Here is a 24,565-nt window from a genome sequence, read left to right on the forward strand (position 1 = left end):
ATTTTTCTCTACCTGAGATTTTTTGGGGGCAGGGTATCTCTGTACCTGGTACTCACCACTTCCGTTGGACTGGCTGGAGCCCTGGGGCTCTTCCTGTCTCCAGTGTCTACCTCTGGGATTGCAGGTGTGTGCTACCATGCCTGGGTTTTTATGCAGGTGCTGGAGACCTGAACTCCAGTCCTCTGGTTGTGCATCAGCTCTCTGCTCAGCCCGAGCCCGCTTCTTACTTTTTACATTGATTTTGAGAGACACAAAGGGAAGAGAAAGGGGGGGGGGCGGGTAGAGAATGCATGTATCACCGCATGTGTGTGGCGGAGTCAGCTCCCTCCCTCCACCATGTGGGAACTGGGGCTCGAACTCAGATCATCAGGCTTGGAAGCAAATGTCTTACCTACTGAGGCATTTTGTCAGCCTCCAGTTATTTGTTTATTTAGTTAGTTAGTTATTGGGACAGGGTTTCTGGAGACTGGATCAAACTTACCCTGAACTTGCTGTGTAGTCCAGCTGACCTCAGACTTGCAATCCTCCTGCCTCCTCTTCCTGAGTGCCGGGATTACAAGTATGTGCCACCATGCCTGGTGTGAAGCCTTTCTTCAGCCCCATCACCACAGCCAGTCTCCCTCCCTTCCGGGAAGAGGTGTCTGTGATGTATAAACCAGCAGATACCCCCTGCGAAGTAACCACTGCTGGGGAACGCCCCAGTCACGGCCCAGGCCTTTGTGTCAGAAGCTTCAGAAGGAGGATAATCCTCTGCTCCAGGTCAGGGGATTCTCTTTTCCTGTATAGATAAGGCCCCCCGGCAGTCAGCCAGCACAGTCATTTCTGGATTCAAATCTGTCTTGAGAATCCAAAGCTGGTACCCTTGTCCTGGCCTCCCTCCTCTGGACAGGAAAGGGTGAGCTGTGTGTGGGCAGCCCCCAAGAGAGTGGCTGTGGGTGTGGGTGTTCTGTTGAAGCCAGGGGACTGTCTCCACCAGCGTGGAAGATGAGGAAGGGGGAGGGGAGGGGGAGAGGCCGCCACCCTGGAGCCCATCACTGTGGAGGCAGGTCTGTGGAAGGTCATTTGTAGTCTTGTTCAATTAAAAGGAAAGAAAGAAATTTGGGGCTACCGAGATGGCACAGAGTAAAGGAGCTTGCCACTAAACCTAACAGTCTGAGTTCGATCCCCAGAGTGCACGGGGTTGAAGTAGAGAGTGGTGATAGCAGGCTGTGTTCTACCCGCCACATTCACAGTGGTGTATATGAGCCCCACTCCCACACATAAGTAAATAAATAAATGTTAAAAAATAATGTTTTTAAGGAAAATACTCAAGAAGAAAAAGGAAAGAAAAAAGAAAATAGTCCAGTTATTTTTTTTTTAATTTTTTTTGAGACAGGGTTTCTCTGTGTGATTTTGGTGTCTGTCCTGGATTTCGCTCTGTAGACCAAGCTGGTCTTGAACTCACAGAGATCCGCCTGGGTGCTGGGACTAAAGGCGGGCGCCCCCGCCACCAGCTAAAAAGAATTCTTAAGTTGAAGAAGAGGCTCAGTCGGGGTCCTAACCGGGTCCCAGGTCACAGAGTGGTTTTAAGGACAGAGCCCTCATGACAAGGGCTTCCCGTGAGTCCCTGAGGACCAGGGAACCACGAACCAGACTTGTGCAGCAGAGGATGCCTGGAGGTGGGAAGCTGTCAGCGGAGCCGGGAGCAGGGACCGGAGATGGCTGGCTCCTGCTGGGCCAAGGGGAGAGTTCTGAGATCCTGAGACGGATAGGGAGTGGATACAGACCTGGAGGTGGCGGGGAGCTGAAGCCCCCCCCCCCTCACCCTCCGGCGCCAGCCGTGATTGATGAAGACAGCCGGCAGCTGGAGCTTCGAAGTGCAGAAGGCCTCTGGAGGCTGCGGAGGGGAGGGGGGGTGAGGAGAGGCTATGAATATTTCAGAAGCTGAGGCCAAGACTGAAGGAAAAGAGGAGGGAAGGGAGGGGAGGGGGGTGGGGGGCGCTCAGGGATCTGGAGAGGCAGATGTCAGCCATGGGGGAGGGGCTCTTTGAAAGAGTCGGGGAATCCAGCGAGGGAAAGGGAGGCCAGTAGGGGCACCGGGATAGGACGACGGGGCTAACCGTTACCGGGAGGAGACTTGGTGAGGGGTAAGGGGGCCTCAGTGAACGGACGGATCTAATTGTTCTGTTGTTGTTTGAGACCTCATGTAATCCAGCTGGCCTCCAACGTCCCAAGTATCAGAGGATGACCTTGAAATCCTCATCCTGCCTCCACCTCCCAAGGACTGGGATTACAGGTGTGCCCTACCACACCCAGTTTAGGAGGCCTTGCACACAGGAACCCAGGGCTTCGTGAAAGCTAGGCGAGCACTCTACCAACTCTGCATTCCCAGTTCTTTGGTTTGGTTTGATTTGGTTGTGTGTGTGCGCGCGCGCGCGTGTGTGTGTGTGTGTGTGCGCGCGCGCGCTCGTGCGTGTGCGTGCATGTGTGTGTGTGTGTGTGTGTGTGTGTGTGTGTGTGTGTGTGTGTTTTACTGGGGATGGAACCCACGGCTTCCTTACAGGCCAGTGCAGTACAGCTGAGACCACACCCTCGAAGCTGCATTCCCAGCCGTTTATTTCTTGTTTGTTTAGTCTTGGGTTGCTCGGACAGGCCTTGAACTTGAAATCCTCCTGCTTCAACATTCTTAGTAGTTGATGTAACAGGCCTGCGCTACCAGGTTTGGGTTACTCAGCTCTTCATCAGACCCTCCAGGGTTGGGGATGGCAAGCCCCCTGGTCTGCAAGCACAGCCCCCTTCCCCCAGCTGCATATAACCCAGAGGACATAGGCCAGGTCATGGCGCCATGCCCAGGCTGCAGCAGCCGGAAGACCATTCCTCGGAGGCGGATGGGCAGCACCTCTGTCTCTCCTTAGAGTGGCAGAGACCCCGCGGAGGATGGACGGCTTGGAGCCGGGCCTGGAGTACCCACCCTTCGATGAGGACGACGGCCCGGTGGATTGCGACTGCCCGGTCGCCTGCTACCGCGGGCACCGGGGGTACAGGTGAGCGGCCGCCGCGGCGGAGGGGAGGGCAACACGGGGCCGCCTCCCTCACCGCCCCCGCCGCCCCTTCTCGCCCAGGACCAAGCACTGGTCCAGCAGCTCCGCATCGCCCCCTCCCAAGAAGAAGAAGAAAAAGAAAGGCAGTCATCGGAGGAGCCGGTGAGAGCGGCGCAGGGTCCTAGGACGAGGCGGGGAGGGTCCGTGGGGACACAATGGCCACAGATGCTGCACTTGGGATCGGCGAATTTAAACCAGCCCCACCCCTCTTGAATCCCTAGCCTGCAGCCTAGCCCCTCCACCTCTCAGCCCCACCCATTCGCTAAGCCCCGCCCCGCTCTAAGCCCCACCCCCACTGGGTATGACCATCCTCCCAGGGTTCAAGGAAACCCCATCCCAAGTGTGGGTGTCCCTGGGAAAGGGGTCATTACTGACCCTCAAGTACAACTCCCCCGTTTCTATGTCCTCCCCCTCCTCTGTCCTGAGGTACAAGCTGGGGCCACTAGCTAACCAGGTCCATCTGTCTGTCCTTTCTCTCTGGCATCCACCTTCAGCAAAAAGAGGAGGCTAGAGTCAGAATGCAGGTCAGTGATGGGGGGGACAGGAACGGGGGAGGGGGACTGGGGAGCAGGGTGGGGGAACCTGTGGGTGGGAAAGAACGCAAGGCCGTCTTCCAGAGGCAAGAGGCCTGGCACCTCAGGGGTTGGACATTGCTCTTTCTGGTTTGCATAGCCCAGAAATCCCCAGGGCTGGAGACATCTCAGAGCTGGTGAGTTTGCTGAGTACAAAGCCCTGGGTTCTGTCTCTAGCCCTGTAAGAAAACCAGACCGGAAAAGCATTTCTTCCCTTTCCTATACATGACAGGGGGCACACTCTTGTGATCCCACCACTCAGGGGGCTGAGGTAGAAGGACTATGAGTGTAAGGCTAGCCTGGGCTACACAGCAAGTCCTGTCTCCAAAACAAACAAACAAACAAACAAACAAAAATAGCCAAGCAAACAGTCGGGATCACTGGCCAGCCTAGTCAAGTCGGCATGTCCCAGAAGTCGGTGAAAGACCCTGACTCAGAAAACACAGGGGCTGGTGAGATGGCTCAGCAGCCAGAGGGACTGTAACCAAGCCTGGTGACCCGTGTAGAGTCACCAGGGCCTCCCTGGTGGAAGGAGAGAACTTTTTCAAAGGTTGGCCTTTACGCTCTGCCCATGCACCTTGTCAGGTGCACACACACACAATAAATAAATATATGTGGTTAGTACCTCATAAATGATATCCAAGGTTGACCTCTAGGCTCTCTGTGCACACAGGTGTGCATGTGCACACACACACACACACACACACACACACACACACACACACACACACACACACACACATGCACAATTAGGAAAGGTGACTAAGGGACAGGCAGTAGTAACAATTTAAGTCTTTGCCAATCTGGTCCGTTGGCTTTCTAACAAGGTCATTCTGTACAAGGGGCTCTGGGCTTCATAGCCTGGGACCTCTTCCCGGTTTCCATACCCCAGGCCCCTTCAGCCATGCCCATCCTCTCCCCTCCACCCCCAGCTCACTAGTACCCACCCCTGTGTCCACAGCTGTGGGAGTGCTTCCCCCCTGCGCAAGAAGAAGAAGGGTGTAAAGAAGCACCGCAGAGATAGGTAATTTGCCCTCTCCTCCCCACCCCTCCCCACCCCACCCCACCCCCCTGCAGCCTGCCTCATTCCCTGGGCTCAGGACCTGGGCTGTGCCCCTCGGGGGCCATTCCTAGGGAAACTCAGAAGAATTTGTCTATCACTCCACAGGTCTGATTCTGGGTCCCGGAGGAAGAGGCGATACAGGTGAGCTGTGTTTTCCTGAGCAAGCACACAGGAGTGGGGTGGGGGGTCCCCGAGTCCAGTCTGGCTCCATCCTTCACTCCAGGGGTTCTTTCACTTATGCAAATGGTATGGAGGAAAGGTCAGCCTTCGCCTGCCTCAGTTCAGCTTTCATGTAAAAAAAAAAAAAACAAAACCCAAATTTCCAGAGAGAACCGCAAGTCCTGATGTGCCCTCTTCGAAGGTGGAAGCATCAGGACCCCGAATTGCAAGGAAAGGAGGCAGGCCAGGACAAAGTATTTCTGTGAGCAGGGGAGGCTCAGTGGGTAGATGGGAGTGGCCAGACTGGAGCTAGAGGCGGAGTTTCTGGCATATAGATTGTTAGCCCTCTACAGGGCTGACTGCCGGGCCATGGTGCTGGCCTCGGATGACTGGAGAAGAGGGACCCGGCAGAAGCTAGTAAACGCAGCATCGGGGATCAAAAGTTGCACCCTTACCCTGGGAGCTAGACTCCCTCCCTGCAGCCCTGACTAGGGACAGAGTCTTCAGGCTCTTCCCTTGGCAGAATTTACCAAAGGCCTTTTGTACCTGGTGGTATGAAGGCCTAAATAATTTTCATCTTACGCTTCCTATTTTGTCCATGTCTGCCCTCCTGCTCCCTCCCGGGATGGAAGGCTAGCATGGGCCTCTTCTGCCCTCTAGTGGCCACCATCCTATGTACAGCCCCCTACGACCAGGATTGGACCTCTAAGTGAGCTAGTACTTCTTCCCGGTGAAACTGAGGCCCAAAGAAAGCTGAACCCCTCCATCCCAGCCTTTTCCTAAATTTCTGTGTTTGTTATATTTGTCTGGGATTTGAAAGGATTTCGTGGCATCAGAGAAGTTGCTACATGGGGAGGAGAGGTGGAGTGAGATCACATGTTTACGTGGAAAGCAGGTTACAGACTGGGCATGCGTTGCTTGGTGGTCGAGGGCCCACTGAAGTGTGAAGTCCATGGATTCTACCCCAGCACCGCATGCATACACACCCCTCTGCACGAAGCCTGGCTGTGCCCTGTTGGGTGAGATGGGCAGATCCCTCTCAGCCAGGTGTGGGGCTAAGAGAAGAGCGAAGCGAAGTTCCGAAGTTCCGTATCTGAGCTCAGCTGGACTCCAGAGCCCTCCGGTCACTCTGGTGCCACCGTGCTCATACTTGGTCTCTGCCTCCTGCAGATCTCGAAGCCTCAAGAGCAAAAGAAAAGAGAGAAACAAAGAACGCAAGAGGTAAGGACACCCCACTCGCCCCTGCCCCAGAAAACCTGGCCTTTTAGCACCCCAAAACCAACCTCTTGAACTTATCTCGAATCAAACCTCCAAGGGCAACTTGAGCTAAAAAGGATAGCTCCCTAATCATGCCAGACAAACAACTTAAAATGTGCTGGGAACCCCCTGTGAGCCAGTGGCCACTTAGGACTGGTGGGGCCTACGCCCCTTGGCACCCATCCATCCTTCCTGCCCTTTGACCTCCTTCACACACACACCCCATTCTAAGAAGACCAGGTGAGAGATGAGATGGTCTTTGGAAGTTGGGGCTGTCTCCAGAAAAAGACACTTACCCCTAACTCTCAGAGATGACTTTTGGGGACCCTACACCCAGCCCCAGCCCCAACCCCATTCAGGTAAAAAAAAAAAAAAATTATAGAAGACTGTGTGTGCTGGGGAGGTGGGGCTGATCCCGCAGTGACCTTCCTCTGGTACTTACACCAAATCCCTGAGGTCAGGCCAGGCAACACCATGGTCAAGGTAGATAACATTTCAGTTCCGGCTGACTCCCCTTGCCCACACCAGGCCTCACACTGAATCCCCAGGCCGGAGGTCTCACCACCACAGCAGCGTCAGTTCCCACTGCCCCTCGATGACCTCACACTACAGCGATTCCGGATCACCCAGCAGGTAGGCTGAAGCCTTGGGTGGACTCAAGAGGTGATGCTTGGGGGAGAGGGGGCGCTGGAGATTTATCCCTGATGATAGAGTGCTTGCCTGGCGAATCTCTGGGTTTGACACCCAAGGACTGCATAATCCAATTGTGGTGGTGCACGCCTGCACGCCCAGCACTTTAGAGATAGAGATAGGAGGATCAGAAGTTCAAGGTCATTATGACTAGACGTAGAGTTGGAGGACAGCCTGGGCTACACGAAACCCTGTCTCAAAAAGAAAAAAAAAATTATTTAGCTCAACTCGGGGATGGAGGGGAGGGTTGCGTCCCTAAGCGCTGGGTGCGGGGCCAGTGCCCAGGACCAAAGTTCATCAGCCAGAAGCAAGCTGGTGCCCACCTGGAGGAAGAGCCTAAATGGGAAGTCAAGGCAGTGCAGGGCTAGCTCGCTCGGGTTGCTCTCTCCGTGAAAGCGCGAGTTGGGAACCAGGCCGCCTGCAGAGGGGGCGTCCCACGCCGGCTCCCCCGCCATCCCTCCGCTCCCCCAGGCTGAGCCCCAAGCATCGAGATGACGGGCGGAAGACGGGCAACCAGCGATCCAGCGGGAGCCGGTCGCCGTCCCCATCGGGCGGCAGCGGATGGGGGTCGCCCCAACAGAACGGAGGCAGCAGGCAGCGGAGCGGAGCGCACGGGGGCCGCCCCGGCTCGGCGCACAGCCCGCCCGATGTACGTACGCTTGGCTTTGTGGAGGGTTCGCCACTCCGCTTTCGCGGGCTGCGCCGTGCGTGCGGGATGGGGTCCGGGTAGCTGGAGGGGCGGGGCCGTTGATGGGTGACCCGACCCAACACTCTCCCTTCCCAGCCCTCCTCCGACCTGTGCTCCGCAAGGGGCATCGGGTGCCGAGAGTCACCTGGAATGCTCCGTTGGGTGTCGGTTGGGTGTTGCTCCCACCTGGGCCTGGCGGTCTGGTGAGGGGTTAGGGGTGGGGACCTGCAGGCCTGGGCCGCTTTCGTGCTTGGCAAAGCGAAGGTCAGACAAGGCCTGACCGTAGGGATAGCTGGGGATGAACCGAGGTTTCTTGCCTTCCGGGAACAGGCGTGGACAGTACACACGTCAGTCAGGAACTGGAGAGAAGTGACTCAAACGCCAGCGGGTGTCACGTGACATCCAAGCCCTTACCCCTTCTCTGAGTCCTTGCCTCCCCTAACCCCTCTCTCTCATTAGCCCTTTCCACCTCTCTCAGGGCCTGTGCGAGCTCCTTTTGTACTCGGCCCCAGCACTGCCCGATTCGGAGTGGTGTCTCAAGTCTGCCATCCTCACTTCCCAGGCTTATCACTACCAAGACCCCAAACACTCCTACCATTACGGTCCCCACCACAAACTGTCCCCATCCGTCCTAGGGAGGGACACAATCCCCTCTAGACCTTCAGGCAGGTAGGAGCCTGAACAAAACACTAGTCCTTTTATTCCACACATGGGCCACACAAAGGTCTGTAGACCCCATCTATCTGTCAATCCCAGTATGAGGTTGAGGCCTCTTAAGAAGAGGGTGCTTCATTGCTGACAGGGCCGCTGCGTGGGCTCAGGAGCTTTGGGTAGAACAGCGGGAGTCCTTTCCACACCCACAATGCATTGCCCAAGCGGCGAGCTACCCTTCTCCAGACCGCAGGTCTTAGCAGCCAACACGAACCTGGACTTGTCGGTTTCGTTTTGATTTGTTTGTTTGTTTGTTTTCTTTCAATCCCTTTTCTGAACTATTCTTCCTCCTGTGGTGTCAGAGGAAGGCGAAGGAAGGCTGGGCACAAAGCTTTTGTCCTTAGAATTTATATGTCAGAGCCTGCCTCTTGACTGCTCTAGAAAGAATGCCTGACTCTTGGCCTCACTCCTGATGTCTGGTCACTGATGTCCCTTGGATCTCTCTTTGGAGTGTAAGAGGGCACAACGGGGTGTCTTAAAGCAGCCAGCAGGGGCTGGAACTGATGGGCTAACCTAAAAAGAAGCATGGCCGTCCCCAGACTTCCTGAGCACAAGACCCTACGGGCACGGTCTCTCATCTGTGACCTCCTTTAAGACCCCCAAACACAGTTTGTTTTTCCAAACCAGGGCTGAAAGTAGGTCCCATCCTATGTCTGATCCCTTCTGTGGGGTCTTGGAAATCTACCAACTTCCCTGCCCACTGCCGCGTTCCAAGGGTCCTGTACATGTGTAAACAAAATGGATACAGTAACTAGACATGGGGGGGGCGGGATGCACACAAAATGGCAACAGTACCTAGATGGCTGTGCAGGAGTCAGCAGTTTATATCTCCTGCCCAAAACAGGACTCCATTTTCACACGGCCAAGTGGGGGTTTCCAAGCACACTGTTTACTCTTATCACGAAGCATAGCTCAGAATCTTATCCCTCACCTTTGCATCCTGCACAGTCTGAGACTTTAAACATTCCAGGTCTCCAACCTACACTCGGATCCTCTCTTTTACTTAAAAAAAAAAAAAAAAAGACTTTGGTGGTGGGGGGAGTGTTAAAGAGGCTGGTTCTCCTGTACCCAGAAAGGTGAGATGGAGGGAAGGCTGGGGGGTCAATAGCCTTCAGCATTTCAAAAAAAAAAGTTTTTGGGCATAAGTACTGGGGGAAAGAATTTCCAACACTACCTTTAAGAAAAAGTGGGAGAAAGATACAGAAAATAGAGCAGCTCAGCATTTTTTAATCCCACCTGTCTTTGTTTTTTAGCCTCCCATTTGAAACGTGGTAATACTATAATTCCATATCTTGTTTAGCTGAGGGTGGGGGAGGTGATGTCATTTTTTTCCTGTTACTTTGGTTTTCTTTTATTTTTTTGTTTGTATTTCCTTTTTCTTTATTTAAAAGAAAAAAAACCAATCTTGTAATGTACCAAAATGCAAGCTATCTTTCTGGGTTTGTTTTGGGTTTTGTTTTTCCTTCTCTCTCTCTCTTCTGTGTTCTAGAACTTTGCTTTTGTGTGTGTTACCGTGGAAACCTTTCTTCTAGTGCAGAGGTGATGTTTGAATTTCAAGTCTACATAGTCATGCCCATATCTGTATATACTTTCTTTCTCTTGTGATCAGAATTTAAAAGGGAACACAACTCCAATACAAATAGCAGCCACACCAACAACACCTGCTAAGTAAGGAAGGGCAACTAACTCTTTTGTTAACCCCCGGGGAACATACTAGAATTAGCTTAAGTTTTAAATTAACAACACTGGTGTTTGAGTCTGTAGAGAACCTTGCAAGAAGCTAGGGGCCACACAGAGAGAAGGGATTTGTCCTGTGTTACTGATTGGATGCTGTGGACAGGAAGGGGTAGCCACTGTCAGGCTCCTGCTCCTTAGAAAGCCTGGAGGAGGGGTCTGAAGGCAGCTGCAAATTTAACTCAGGGAAAGCTGTCTAAGCTAGACAGTCTAGGGTAAACAGAAGCACTGCTCTAGTTTGGGGACAAGCCACTGGTGTCTCTGCTCTAGCTAATCCTCCATTGAAAAACAGAGCCATGCCGGGTGGTGTCCACGTGGGATCCGAGCACTTGGAAGGGCTGATGAAAAAAGAGAGCAAGTTCAAGGCCAGCCAAGGTCACTCTTGGTAACTTAGACGGAGAAAGAAAATCAAAATCAAAAGTTAAAAAAAAAAAAGACCACTTGGGATGTAGCCCAGTAACAGAGTGTTGGTCTACCCGTGTGGTTCAACCACGCTAGGAAAAAAAGGGAGAGAGTTATGGATGGGGACGTGGCTGGTAGTGTTTGCCTTGGATCGGCTCCCTAGCACCACGTGAGATCTGGGGACAGTGGTGCACCCTTGTAATCGCTGCACTTGAGAAGTGGATGCGGGAGAATTGGGTGTTTAAGGCCAGCCTCAACTACGTAGTGAGTTCAAGGATAGCCTATGCTACATGGGCATCTGTCTCAAAAAGCAGTTAAATAAAATGAAGTTATGGGGAAACCGTGGGGCTAATCGGAGAGGCAAGAGCCATCTTCTAAATTGGTTCTTCTAAGTGGTTGTTTTCCTTTTAAATGTGCAGCTCCTCCCCCGCCTTCTTCAGCCTCCCTCAGCGGCCTCGTTTAGCTACCCTTTCTCTTCTCTCTGTCTGGCCTTTCTACCCCCCCACACACACTCACACACACACACACTCACACACACACACACACACACACACACACACACACACACACACACTCCATCTTTCCATGCCGGTCTATCTTCTCTTTCCATCTCTCTCCTCCTGGTTTGGACCTCTCTCCCAAGCCCCTTCTCTATCCGCCCTGTAGTTTCTGCATCCATTAGCTGCTGCATGCATGTCCTCTGGGGAGTTCGGTACGTGAAGAATTAAGGAGCGCTTGGCTACTGGAGCCTTAGTTAAAGATGTTAAAATGCATAAATAATGAATCTAACGGAGTGGCCCCTTCCATCCCTGAGGCGATACCCAGAAGCCACAGGGCAGGCTGTTTCCCCCTCTGCTGGCTCAGAGCAGGGGTCCATTTGCATTCACCATTGTCCTGCATTCCCTGTGCAGAGACCTTCTTTTCTTTTCTTTTTTTATTGTTGCATCCCTGTCCCTGGCTGCTGAGAAGGTAGGTACCCCAGCTCAGCTGCGTACTTACTCTCTATTCCTCTCATGTCAGATAAGTCTGGCCACCCTGCTTAGTTTGAATCTCAATCTCTCTCTCTCTCTCTCTCTCTCTCTCTCTCTCTCTCTCTCTCTCTCTCTCTCTCTCTCCTCTACTTTGCTCTGGGTTGGGTTTTTTATTTTCTCTTTTCTCTCTTTCTTTCTTTAACTAATCTTTCATTTGCCCTTTCTCCGAACGAGCCGCCACCTAGCTGTGCCCTGGTCTATGGTTTGGCTCCTGTCACTCTCCCTCTCTAACCCCTGATGAGTCTACAGGTTCCTCCTTCCTCTCCTTCCCATCTCTCCCCTGCCTCTGCTTCTTCCTCTCCACCTCCTGATCCTGGTCCCCAAGCCCTCCTTCACACTCATTCTCATTTGGTTGGCTGAACGCATTTGTGTGTGATTTAACATTCAATCTTTGTGTGTCTTCCTGTACTGTGTGCTGGGGGCCAATTTGACTGCTACGGTCTGGCATTGTTGCTGAATCCTCACCCTTCATCCTTGCCAGCTTCTAGCCAGGGGCTTTGGTCACACACACACACACTCCAGTCCTCTAGGACCCACCTAGACAGTACGCAGTGGAAGAGTGGCCTCTGACAACCTCTTGGCCTCCAGATCTAGAAGGAATTTCTGGCTGAGGGTCAAGTTCCAAGTTCAGTCCCATTGAACCCTTTGGGGCTGACTAGGCCAGGCTGAACTCTAGACGTAGACCGGCTCCTTTTATGACAGCACGATGGAGCTGGGAGGCGCAAGTGTCAGGGTCTGGGACACCAACGAGCATTAGTACCACTGGGACTCACAGCTCCGTGGTTCAGATGTGGCAATGGAGTGGTTCAGAGAGTCTGGAGCAGGCGCTAAACTTTGAGAACTTACTTGGCCAAAACTCTCCAGGGTGATTTCAGAATGGGATAAAATCAGAGCTTACCTACCCCCAGAACAGGGGCTCCTCCAAGAGCCCAGTGTCTTTTCTTCTTCTGAAGGTCTGAATTGGAGCAGTTTAATGGTATCCCTTGGTGCAGAACGATCGGGAAGAGACAATCACTTATAGCCAAAGTAACTCTGGGTAGAGTAAGCATTATATCGCATGAGACTTATGATTGCCACTCCTGTGCTCAGCTAGCTGCTTGGAAAGGGGCAGAGTCAGAAGTGGGTCTTTCAGGAGACCACCACCCCACCCTCCTTCCACCCACTTCCTGTTCTACCTGAAGGTAGCCACAGAATTTTGAGCTCCCAATAGCCCAATAGCCATTTCAAGGTCTCATAACCCTCCATCTTCAACGTCAAGGAAAGGGTTAGATGCCGCTCCCCTGTTTATCCCAGGGAAGGTCTGGACAGCTGACTCCTCAGCGCTGCAGCTATCTTGGATGGTGCTCGCTGGAAGGAAGGTGACAAAGTTGTTCTTCACAGGGGACAAGGGCTGCTAGTCTGAAGGGGTGAAGTGTCCCAGCCTGATGAAAACTTGGAGGCTCCACCCTTCAAGACTTCCTAGATGTCAACAAGGGAAAACTGAGACAGAGGCAAGCAGGCATCAGTCCTGGGATACGTAGGGGACACAATGGCAAAGCAGTCCAGTGTCTTCTCGCCTTTGTCCACCACACTGTCCCCTCTCTCCATCCTTCAGTTGTTACCTTTGACCCTCACATCTTTCTTACACAAGTTAAAAAATGATGTCACCAGCAGAGCCAAGAAAATTACAAGTGTTCCAAGTGCTTGGCAAGCGTGAAGACGTGAGTTCAAGCCCCAGAACCCACATTAGAAAGCCAGGGATGGTGGCCTGCGTTTCTAATCTCAGATCTGGGAAGGCGGAGGCAGAACAATGCCCTGGGCTTACTGGTCAGCCTGCCTCGCTTAATTGACTAGCTCCGGGTCCTCCAAATAGCTCAGTGTGTAAAGGTGCTGGCCACCAAACCTAGTGGCCTGACATCAGTTCCTGGAACTCACATGGTAGAGAGAGAAAAACCAGCCTCTTCAAGTTGTCCTCTGCATGTGTACACACACACACACACACACACACACACACACACACACAAAACACACAAAAGAAAGGAAGGGAGGGAGGGAGGGAGAGGAAGGAAGGAAAGAAAAAGAAAGGAGAGAAAGAAAGAAGGAAGGAAAGAAGAAATTCCATGTCCCCTGGCTTTCCTTCAACCCCTAGGAAGAATGAGGCCCAGCCAAGCCAAGGACGAGGCCCAGCCTCTGGCAGGATCTGGTGACGTTTCTTGGCAGCTGACCTCCCCAAGGACTCTCTGACAGTGCCATCCTCTTGTCTCTGCAGTCCTGGGATGGAGGGGACCGGACCCTTTCCATCTGACCCCAGGCCTTCTTCCTGTTCTAATCCTTTTAGTCTGTTGGGAGCCAGAGAAGCCAATCCCTTTATAGACCAGCCCAACGGAGACTCTGGTCATCCTCGTTTTATCAGTGGGGAAGCAGAGCCCATCTAGTATGAGACAGCATAAACTCTCATAATCAACTTGGATCCCCTCTGGGGTTCTTCTTGGGCTAGGGGGAGCTCAGTAGGCTCTCAAGGAATCAGAGGAGAGTGATAGGGAACTGAGACTTCAAGACCTACCAGGTAGGAAGCCACAATCTTGGCTGGAACCTCAATGGTTGGGGACAGAAACATACTGGGAGTATTCAGCTATCCAGTACAGGCCCTTCCTATCCCTAATACTCTACCCCACCTCCAGTACGAGACATGTAAAGTCAAGATGGTTCTGCATGGGACTGGGGATGTAACTCAGTTGCCGGTGTTTGCCTAGCATGCACGAAACATTGGGTTATAAGCCAAAGAACTCGTAAACCAGGCATGGTGGTTCCTGTCTGTAATGCTGGCACTCATGAGGGTGGAGACAGGAAGAACAGAAGTTCAATGTCAGGCAGCATGTGTCCACCAAAGCAGCGGTGGGGTGACAGTCTCGGGGGCAAGCAGCCACCCTCTGCCACCCTGGGGTTGAATTAAGTTCGTCTTCACGAAAGATTTTTTTTTCTTTCTTTTTAGTTTTAAAGAAAAACATTCAAAAAGTTCAAGGTCAACTTTGACGAGACATTGAGCCCTAACTGAGCTACATAGAATCCTGTCGAAGGAAAAGTGAGGAAGAGGGAGCTGGGACTGTAGCTCAGCGAGAGCAACCTGCCTCGCGTGTGTGAGGTCCTAGATTCCACCTCTAGTACTGACAGGGGGAAAAGGTGGGAAGGGGGTTCCTGCGTGTCTGTGGAAAGGAGCATCGTGGACTTGATCATCCTCCTTGACCCTGTTCTTGCCTTGAGTCAAGTCTTTAGCTCAGACACACAGAGTGTGCTCCTGATCCCAATATGCACTCCTTCACCACTGGCCTTGCTGCCTCCCCTGACCAGAGTAGCCTTAAAGGAGGGGTCTGTGGTGACCCTGAGCTGTGAGTTACCATGCATTTGTTCCTGAGGCTCCCTTACCTGATAGCTGCTTACTTAACAAGCTGACCACCCTGGGCATACGATGCATTTGAAGATCCTGGAGATGTCTTTCTCTAGATGGAAATTCAATGAGAGAACCCTGGTACAGACTAGGGACTGTGAGAGGTTGTCTGCTTGAGGGTGGGAAGGAGAGCAGAGGGTTCTCCTGGGGATGTCTGTTGAGAATGAAACCGTCTTTACAACTGGGCATGGTATAATCTGGGCATGTAATCCAGCACTTGGGATGCAGAGATAGGGATTTTCAGGAGTTCAAGATTATCTTTGGTTACATAGAGAATTTGAGGCCAGCCTGGGCTATGTGAGACACTTCCTGAATTAAAAAAAAAAAATGGGACTGGGAATATAGCTCAGTCAGTAGAGTGCTTGCCTAGCATTCATGAAGCCCTGGGTTCGATCCCCAGCACTGCATAAGCACACCTGTAATTCCAGCACTCAAGTAGTGAAGGCAGGAGAGTCAGAAGTTCAACTATATCAAGAGTTCAGAGTTCCAGGCCAGCCTTAGCTACACGAGACCTTGTCTAAAATAAAGCAAAAATAAGCCTCCAGTTCCCCTAGCCAAAGCTGATCAGGAAGCAAAGACTGCTCTGCGGAGCAAGCAACTACCAGATCATACCCACTCTGGACACCTCTGCCTACCTCTGCTTTGAGAAAAAGAGCAGCTCTCCTGAGAGAAGTCTTCATGGCCTCCTTGACTCCCACGGTGTACTCACCGGCTATGGCTAGTATTCATTGGTTGCTTCAGCCGCCAATCACAAACTGGCTGTACATTGTCAGCCGTGGGGCCCACTTCCTGGCTCTAGGTCTTTGTTGAGCTCTATGGAGCCCTTCAGAGAGAGATGTCTGGGCTCCTGATCCCCTCTGCCAGAAACATCCAGAGCCAGGCAAAGGAAATCATGTTTTGTTATGCATGACTGCAAGGTACCCTGGATGAGTCAAAGAGACAGCAGAATGAACACAGCTCAGACCTCTCCTGGCATCTGGAACTCCCTGATTACCCTGGCCCTTAGTGAGCCCAATGCTTCCTTCCTCCACCAGTAGTTTTAAGGACTCAGTGCCATCCTTTATGCTAAAAAATGAGATTATGCCCAATGTGGTGGTACACGCCTGTATTCCTAGCATTCAGGGGACTGAGACAAGAGGCTCTCAAGTTCAAGTCTATATTGAAAGACCTTGTCTAAAAACAAAAGAAGCTGGGTATGATGGTGTGCATTTGTAATCGCAGCACTTAAGAGGTGGCAGCCGTAGGATCAGGAGTCCAAGGTCCGAGTCCAAGGTCACCTTGGGCTGCATACTGAATTCTAGATTCCAGGACGGCCTGTGCTACGTGAGATCTGTCAAGAAAGAGAATACAAGGATATCTGTGCATATGGTGGTGCATGGCTGGTGTGGTTGTGCATGCCTTTAATCTCAGCACTGAGAGGCAAAAGCCAGTGGATCTGAAGGCTAGCCAAGGCTACATAGCGGGACTCTGTCTCCAACAAGCAAACCTGAGGTTACAGACAGCAGATCTGGCTGGGTAAAGACCATGGAAGGGTCAGGGACAGATCTGTAAACAGAATAGTACCATCTGCCCTTGTGAGGTTGGGGCCCAAAGTCAGGAGGGTCCTTCTGTGCAGGGGTGGATGGGGAGGCTGGGGAGGGCACAATCAGAGAATCTCGGACTATTTACCCTGGAAGAGACATTGGGAAGCAAAAAGCCAAACCCTCATTGTGCGCACGGGGAAACTGAGTCCTAGATTGGGGAAATTAATTTGTCCAGGGGCCCCATGGTGCTGAGGTAGTGGTAGGCTCTCAGATTCCTAGTTCCCAGCCAGGGACCTTCGGATGGTGACAGGTTACCTTTCTGGTCCTAACTCACTCTTGGAAAAAAATAAATTAATAGCCCTATCCAGATGTCAGTCAAGAGCACTGGCTGAGGCCCGTGGAGCTGGACATTGCTGGTCCTCTCGAGGTGAATCGGCCTCCTCTTGGGCCTAGAGTTGGGGTGGTTGCGTTTTTCTCTCTCTCTCTCTGTCTCTCTTGCATTTTTGTGACTCTAATGATGAACTTATGCTCCCACACTTTTCCCTTCTCTTACACAACTCACCTACTAAAGGAGGAAGTGCCACTTTATTGGTAAGTGGACGTTAACCAAGAGGGACTTAAAAAAAAAATCAGAACGTTAAAAAAAAAAGAAAAGAAAAAAATGAAAAAAAAGAAAAAGAAAAAGAAAAGAGAGAAACAGAAAGACAGTTGGTCAGCTACTGAACACCCCTGAGCTCTCGGCAGGGTCGCAAAACAGAGTCAAATATTAACAGAAAGAAGAAAAAATAAAGCCAGGCTCCCCAGCAGATCATTTTGGTTTGGGTATATAATGACATTTGTGGTTTTTTTTTTTTTTTGGTTTCCGTTATTATTATATTATTATTATTTTAGTTTTCTTTTTATTTCTGTTTTGACTCCTTTTCTTCGGTTAAATTTTGAGTTCAGTTATCTTGCCCCCTCCCCCATCTGTGTGCCGTGTGACACCCGCCCCCTCCATGCCCTTTACCCTGGTGGGGGGAGCCTGGCCCTGGTGGGCTGGCCCTGGCTTGACGTACCAGTGTCGTCCCTCTCTCTTCTCTCTACTCGGGGGGGGGATCGTCTGTCCCCCATGCGAGGACAATGCCAGCCCCTCTGGTGCCCCATCCTGGAGCTCCCCCCTCCCCCCGCAGTCCCCATCCCCACCGCTCCGTCCCTCTTGTGTTATGCATGCGGAGAACCTTGCATGGTCTGCTATGTTGAGGCCAGAAGGTGAACATTCAGGAGAGGTAGAGGCAGGGCAGGCGCGGGAACCGTGTGTGCGATGCTCCAGGGCTGCAGCCCGCGGCCTAGGCCCGGTGAAAGCCCTCTCTCCTTTTCTCCCCCCACCCCGCTGCCCCCTCACGTCCCCCCCTCGATCCCTCCTCTTTTTCTCTCCACCTCTCTGTCCGGCTTGCACCCCTCCCCACTTTTGCTTCCTCACTGCCCTGCCCCACCCATCCCCCGTGTCTGTCTGTCCTCTGCATCCGCAACCCTCTCTGCTCCGGTCCCCTCTGCATCCCTCCCGGCCTCTCTCTCGCCCCCTCTCCGCCCCTCCGTGCCCTTCTCTGCCTCTCTCCCCGTCAGAAGCCTAGTTCGCCCCGGGCCTGCGACAAGGTGGCCGCCGCGCCCACGCCGCCCGCGCGTGGGAAAGACAGTCAGAGCCCGCGCTCTGCGCCGTCGTCGCAGGGCCGCGGGGGCCGCGCGGCGGGAGGGGCGGCCAGGCGTCGTCGCCGGCGGAGGAGGAGGCGGCGATCGCGATCCTCGGCCAACGCGCCCCGCCGCAGGGGACGCCGGCGTGCCAAGCCCGCGCCGCCCCGGGGCTCGTCCCGCTCGCTCAGCGGGGCTCACTCCAGCAGCGAGTCGGGTGGCGGCGTCCCGGGTCCAGGGCCCGAACCGGGCTCGGAGAGAGGCCACAGCGGTCACGGGAAAAGGTGAGCCGGCCTCCTGCCTGCACCCCACAGGGGAACCCTTTCACTTGTCACCCCCAAAACAGAACCTCTTGCTTGTCACTCTATATGCAGCCCTCGTGGTCACCCCACATATAACCCTTCACTGATTACTCCACGTGGGGTTTCTGCTCTCGACATCCCACATGCAACCCTCTCGCTGGACATCCCACATGCATCCCTCTCGCTGGACATCCCACGTGCATCCCTCTCGCTGGACATCCCACGTGCATCCCTCTCGCTGGACATCCCACATGCATCCCTCTCGCTGGACCTCCCACGTGCATCCCTCTCGCTGGACATCCCACATGCATTACCTCCAACGGAGCCTCCCTTGTTAGTTAACCCACATAAAATCTCTAATTCGTCCCTTTGACGCCTCATTTCCTCTATGCTGGGCTCATGGATCCCCACTGCCACCTACACGACCTACGTCTCTCCTGCCCCGCAGCCAGCCACTGAGCCCTGCCCCACGCTCCCTCCTCTAGGGCAAAGGAGCGACCCCCGCGCGCGCGGCCCACAAGCACCTCGCCATCTCCAGGCGCGCACGGCCGGCGGGGTGGCCCGGAGGGGAACAGCTCATCACGCAGCCCCGGCCCCCATCCGGGGTCCTGGAGCTCCAGCCGCTCACCGTCCAAATCCCGCTCACGCTCCCCAGACAAAAGGACCCGCAGCCCCAGCCTCTCCCCGTCGCCCAAGAAACCTCTTGGCCGGTAAGTGTCCCTAAGGGGCGGATGGCGGAGAACCCGGGCTTGGGGCTCAGATGGCGGGGATCCCTCACCACGAGCGGGTCCCACAGGGACAAGGACAGCGAAGGCCGTGCGAGGCATGCCGAGGCTGAGGCCGCCCGCACCCGACGTCGCTCCCGCAGCTACTCGCCGATCCGAAAGCGGCGCCGTGACTCGCCCAGTTTCATGGAGCCAAGGCGCATCACCAGGTACAAAGGGGCCTGGGAATGAGGCGGGAATAAGGCTGCTGACTCTAGTTGGTGGCCAGGGGTGTCAGGGAGTCAAGATTCACAGGCACGGGGACCTTCTAGAGTGAACTGATTCTGATCCACAGGAAAAAGGCGGGTTTGCCAAGAGGGGACAAACAGAGAGATGGGCTGAGTGAAGAGAAACTAGTGGATTCAGGGGTCATCGAAGACTTGGGGAGGGACGAGGGTGCCAGGGCATCAGACACCTTGGGAAGGAAGGGTGCCATGGACCCGAGCCGGCCTGTACTTGGGTCGGGGTGGCCAGGCACGGATATGGAGTTCAGCTCTGGGAGATTCCATTCATCCGTCTGGAGCCCCTCCTTCCCTCCCGGTATCTACCACATCCTCAATGATATGTACTTTCTCCTTCATCTCAAGGAACCTCCTGCTGCGTGGCCTGTGGCCAGGCTGGGGGCCGTGTGGACCGGGCTCCACAGGCAGCCCAAGCGATGCCCATGTGAGCTAGTCTGGTGGTGATCAGCTGTCCGTCGTCTTCGTCTCCTTTTCTCACTAACCTCCCAGCACCCTGGGGAATTGGCGGAGGGGGCAGAGCATCCTAGTATCTGGGGTAGCTGTCTGAGAAACCCCATGCAGAATGGGGAGTGTGGCTGATTTGATGGAAGACAGGAGAGGTCTGAGTCTGCCAATGAAATCACCCTAAAGCTGGGACTGGTGGCTCAGGTCTCTCATCCCAGCTACTGGGTAGGCTGAAGCAGAGGGGGTGGAAAATTCAAGGCCAGCCTGAGGAACCTAGCAAGACCTTGCCTCAAAACAAAAAGATTGATAGAATGTTTGCCTAGAATCTCCCAGTGAAGGATTAGGGCCATAGCTTAGTAATAGAGCACCTGCTTAGAATCCCCCAGTGAGGGGCTGGGGTGTGGCTCAGTGGTAGAGCACCTGTCTAGGAGCCCCCAGTGAGAGGCTGGGGGTGTGGCTCAGTGGTAGAGCACCTGCTTAGAATCCCCCAGTGAGGGGCTGGGGTGTGGTTCAGTGGTAGATCACCAGCCTAGTATTTGTGAGGCCCTAGATTCAATCCCTACTACCAACAAATTAAAAATCACCCTGCAGCCCAGAATTACCCCAGTCTGAATAGACTGTCATACCCTGAGCCCAGCATTGCCCTGCCTTGCTGAGGAACCTGGGGGAGACTGATATACCTCAGTGGCCAGATGTGTATAATTAGCTGAAATCCTTAAGAATCTTTTTAACTCCAACTCTTGAATCTCAAATTAGTTCTCCTTTGCCCTTGATAATCTGGGTCTCCAAGAAAGCAGTATGGACTCCTCCTTTACTTAGACCTAAAGTCTAAGACCACACTAAAGCTAGCCCCTCAGACAGGTTCCACACTCCAGCTATACACTGAGGATCCTAAGATGGCCAGAATCTCACATCTTCCACCTGGCACCCCTCAGCACCTTGGTCGCAGGCTGCCTCCTCCCCCCACTAATGCACACCTGTTTTTCTTCCTCAGTTAACCCTTGTGATGGGGCATTATAACCCCCTTAACCACTTCCTTTTCTTCTCTCTGGGTCTTAGCCTCCTGCCTTCAAACTAACTCTGGGCCAGCGGGGGTGGGGAGATGGGGGGTGGTAGCTGAGTGAAGGGTTGGGGTGGAGCAGGGGAAAGGGGGATAGGCTGAAACCGAGACAGCAGTGGTCGAGGGTCTCCTCCTGGTTCTCTTTGAATGACCTTAAAAATCTAAATCTTCAGCCGGAAGATGGTGGCACATGCCTTTAATCCCAGCACTTGGGAGGCAAAGACTGGTGGATCTCTGAGTGTGAGGCCAACCTGGTCTACAGAGTGATTCCAGGACAGCCAGGGCTACACAGAGAAACCTTGTCTCGGGGGAAAACACACACACACACACTCAATATATATATCTTCTATTTGGAACAAGGATAAGGGAACAGAAAAGCAGGACTTGCCCATAATACTTGCAAGCCAAGAAGCCATTGCTGGACTTTTTGATGTGAGTTGTCCCTATTAAAAGCTTCATTCAAAGGTCTATGGATGTGGCTCAGTTAACAGAATGCTTGCATAGCACACATGGAGTCTAATGTTCAGTCCTCAGCATGCAAAAACAGGTGAGATAAACCTGCAGCCCCAACACTCAGGAGGTTAAAGGCAGAAAGATCAGAAGTTCAAGGTCACCCTCTGCTACACAGTAAATTTGAAGTTTGATACATGAAATAATAAAAGTTTTATTCCTGCTGGACATAATGGTGCGTACATACCCTCGGTCCCAGAACTCGGAAGTTGAGGCAGGAAGATTGGAAATGACAGGCTAGCCTGGGCTTCATAGTTACTCTGTCTAAAAGAAAGCAAGAAAAGAAGGAAGGGAGAGAGAGAAAGGAAATCAGGTGTACTGATACATGTCTGTGATTATAGCACTCAGGAGGTCAAAACAGGAGAATCAGAAGTTCAAGGCCAGCCTTGGCTACACAGTGAGAGGCCAGCCTGAGCTATATAAATCCTTCCTCAGAAAATAAAAACAAAATGAAGTTTGGGGTTAGAGAGAGGGCTCAGCAGTTAAGAGCATTTACTGTCCTTTCGGAGGACCTGAGTTCGAGTCCCAAGATACACATGGGAAGCTCAGTGTGGATCAGCTCCAGGGAATCCAACGACTTCTGCTCTCCATGGCCCCTGCACATGCTCACATACCCCCCCATACAGACACATAATGATAAATATTTTTTTTAAAGAAAAGAAAGTTTCACTCATAAAGTTCAGGGTGTAGATCAGTGGTACTAGTATTTGTAAGGTCCTGATTTCTTTCTACCCCCAGCATTGACAAACAGAAGAAAAACAAACAGCATTCACACACACACACACACACACACACACACACACACACACACACACACACACACGCACATGCACGCACACACACACACCAAAAACCAATAAACTCCCATTTATTAGGAAAATATTTCTTAGCACATATTCAGGTCAATAATGAACTTGGGCTTTTTGCCCTGTGGGCAGACAAGAAAAAAAAAACAATCGACATGAAGTTGGCAAGACACAGAAGTTTGGAATTGGAGTTGTCCCTGAGGCCAAGACTCAGAGGAAACAGGCAGGAAGCCCTTACCACTGCTGTGATGGGGACAGAGGCCGAGTGGGAGCCATGGATGGGCAGAGCTTGGGGCTCTGGGTGGGCTAGGATCTACTTTTTCTCTCTTCCAGTGCCCGAAAGCGTCCCATCCCCTACTACCGACCCAGCCCCTCCTCTTCCTCCAGCTGCTTGAGCAGTGACTACTCCAGCCGGAGCCACAGCCGGAGCCCAAGCCCCGGCCACAGCCACGGAAGCTACAGCAGCCGCAGCCACGGGACTCGCAGCCGCTCATGCAGCGCCTCCCGGAGCCGCAGTCCCAGCTATCACAGCAGCTCTGAGAGTGGGGGCTTCTAAGTCCAGACGGACCCATCTGGGGTTAGGAGGCCCTGGCACAAGGAGAGGCTGGGGCCCTGAGACCTGGGAAGGAGGGGTCTGTACCCCCATACTGCTACAGAGGTCCCGGGGTGGGGGGCGGGGCAGCACCTGGGCAAGCGGGACTCGGGAAGAGCTTCTTCTTTGGTGGGTGTCCCACCCACAAGGAGGAATCAAATTGTCTTGTCCCTAAAGTGTGCCCATCCCCATGCCCTGCCCACCCACCACATCCAGGGAACAAAGAGCCTTTGCGAACACAGGGATTAGGTCACCATGCCCCTCTTCTGCCTGAGGCCAGCCTACCAGCCTGGGGCCCATTGCCTGGTTATGGCACAAGAGTCCACTGTTGGCTGTCACCTCACCTCAGCTCAGTGGACCCCTGCACAGCTTGGAAGGTGCCAAGCCCGGGACCTTCCCCTCCTCTTTATCTCCCACGGGGTGAATCTGCAAAGGGCAAAGCAAGCCGGATCTAGAAGGGAAGGACGGCCCACCTAACTCTTGATGTATTGCCAGGCAGGGTGAGATGTTCACACTTGGCCCCATCTCTCTCCCTTGCCCTCACATCAAGCCGTAGGCCAAGGCCACACCGTCCAGGCCTTCATCAGCACAAGAGGTGGCGTAGGCCACCTTTGTATCTAACCCTGAAGTCAACAGTGGAGATTCAGGGGCTGGGGACGTAGCTCAGTTGGTAGAGTGCTTGCCTAGCATGCATGAAGTCCTGGGTTCCACCCCAAACACAGTATAAAACCAAGCATGCTGGTGCACGCCTGTAATCCCAGCACTCTGGAGGTAGAGGCAGGGGGACCAGGAGTTCAAGGTCATCTTAGGCTACATAGTGAGTTTGAATTCAGCCTGGGGTACAGGAGACCCTGTCTCAAAAGTGAGAGAGAGAGAGAGACTGGGGATTCAGGTCAGAAGATAAAAAATAACACGGGTAGAAAGCCGGGAATTTTTTTTAGCATGGGCCCAAACAGTGCAGTCAGATGATGAGGCAGGTCAAGGCCGGGAGACAGATAGCGACTGCTGTCGGACTCATGGGCCAAGGGATAGCTCCTGGTCACAAGCCTAGGCTAGCATGCAGTGCACTTCGGAGCCTGCCCGAGGGAGAACTCGCTACCAGGCCTTGATGGGTCAGGGTTGGTAGAGGCTTTCAGAAACAGGAGTGGTAGGTTCCAGCCAAAGCCTCGAGCCTGGAGCGTGATGGGGAAGCAGTTGTTCCCCCTCTGGCCCTCTTCTGTGGCACCCAGCCCTCCCCCTGCTGGGGCCCTCAGGGATCTTGAAGTCTTCCTTGGCCCAATAGGGCAGATGCCCTGGGCTCTGGTGGGGGACGGGGGGAGTCTGGGGTCTGATCCGGGTTCCCACCCTCTCTCAGTTTCCCCCTCCCTCTTTCTCCGCAGTGCGGGAAAAAAAATTGGACTGTAATAAATACACTAGGTGCCCGGACGACAGGCTGAGTGGATCTCTGTGACTGCGACCCTTGGGGGAGGATTAGGGAGGAGGGAGAAGGACTGGGGTCCATCCCTGGGAGGACCGAGTGGGGCTCTCATTCCTCCTGAGAGCCCAGAGATGGTGGCATCAAGGAACACTGACCCATCATGTCCAGCCCCCTGTCTCCGCACGAGAGACTGTATAGCCTCCTGAAGCTCGAGTGGGGAGGAAGATGAAGCCATGAGAACTTCCTGTCTGCCCAGAGGCCTTGTGGGCTGTTTGTTTAAATGTATTGTGTGTGTGTAAGACTGGGGGGGGGTGCCACCGCATGTGTGCAGAGGTCAGAGGGCAGCTTTGTGGAGTCAGCTCTCTCCTTCCACGTTTACGTGAGATCCAGCTCTGGTCACTTTTTGGTCACCTGGCAAGTGGCCACTGA

At 53.4% G+C, this 24,565-nt stretch overlaps 1 protein-coding gene across 3 annotated transcripts in view; it reads left to right on the forward strand.

Moving 5' to 3' along the window:
• Positions 1-24,144, forward strand: part of Srrm3 (serine/arginine repetitive matrix 3) — a 72,233-nt gene extending 48,089 nt beyond the window's left edge. The window contains exons 4-16 of one of the 3 annotated variants that reach the window (XM_052753999.1): positions 2,895-3,023; positions 3,102-3,182; positions 3,575-3,604; positions 4,614-4,676; positions 4,821-4,856; positions 6,045-6,095; positions 6,660-6,764; positions 7,293-7,470; positions 16,906-16,925; positions 17,940-18,283; positions 18,787-19,011; positions 19,098-19,235; positions 22,461-22,631. In XM_052753999.1, coding sequence (XP_052609959.1) covers positions 2,895-3,023; positions 3,102-3,182; positions 3,575-3,604; positions 4,614-4,676; positions 4,821-4,856; positions 6,045-6,095; positions 6,660-6,764; positions 7,293-7,470; positions 16,906-16,925; positions 17,940-18,283; positions 18,787-19,011; positions 19,098-19,235; positions 22,461-22,522 — 1,462 coding nt within the window. In that variant the 3' untranslated portion in view covers positions 22,523-22,631. Of the gene's footprint in view, positions 1-2,894; positions 3,024-3,101; positions 3,183-3,574; positions 3,605-4,613; positions 4,677-4,820; positions 4,857-6,044; positions 6,096-6,659; positions 6,765-7,292; positions 7,471-16,905; positions 16,926-17,936; positions 18,284-18,786; positions 19,012-19,097; positions 19,236-22,460 lie in introns of all 3 variants that reach the window. The other 2 variants (XM_052753997.1, XM_052753998.1) reach the window with 2 other exon arrangements.
• Positions 24,145-24,565: the final 421 nt, after the last annotated feature.

This window comes from Peromyscus californicus, unplaced genomic scaffold (assembly GCF_007827085.1).
Source record: "Peromyscus californicus insignis strain IS unplaced genomic scaffold, ASM782708v3 Scaffold_2__1_contigs__length_46816999, whole genome shotgun sequence".
Classification (NCBI taxonomy): domain Eukaryota; kingdom Metazoa; phylum Chordata; class Mammalia; order Rodentia; family Cricetidae; genus Peromyscus; species Peromyscus californicus.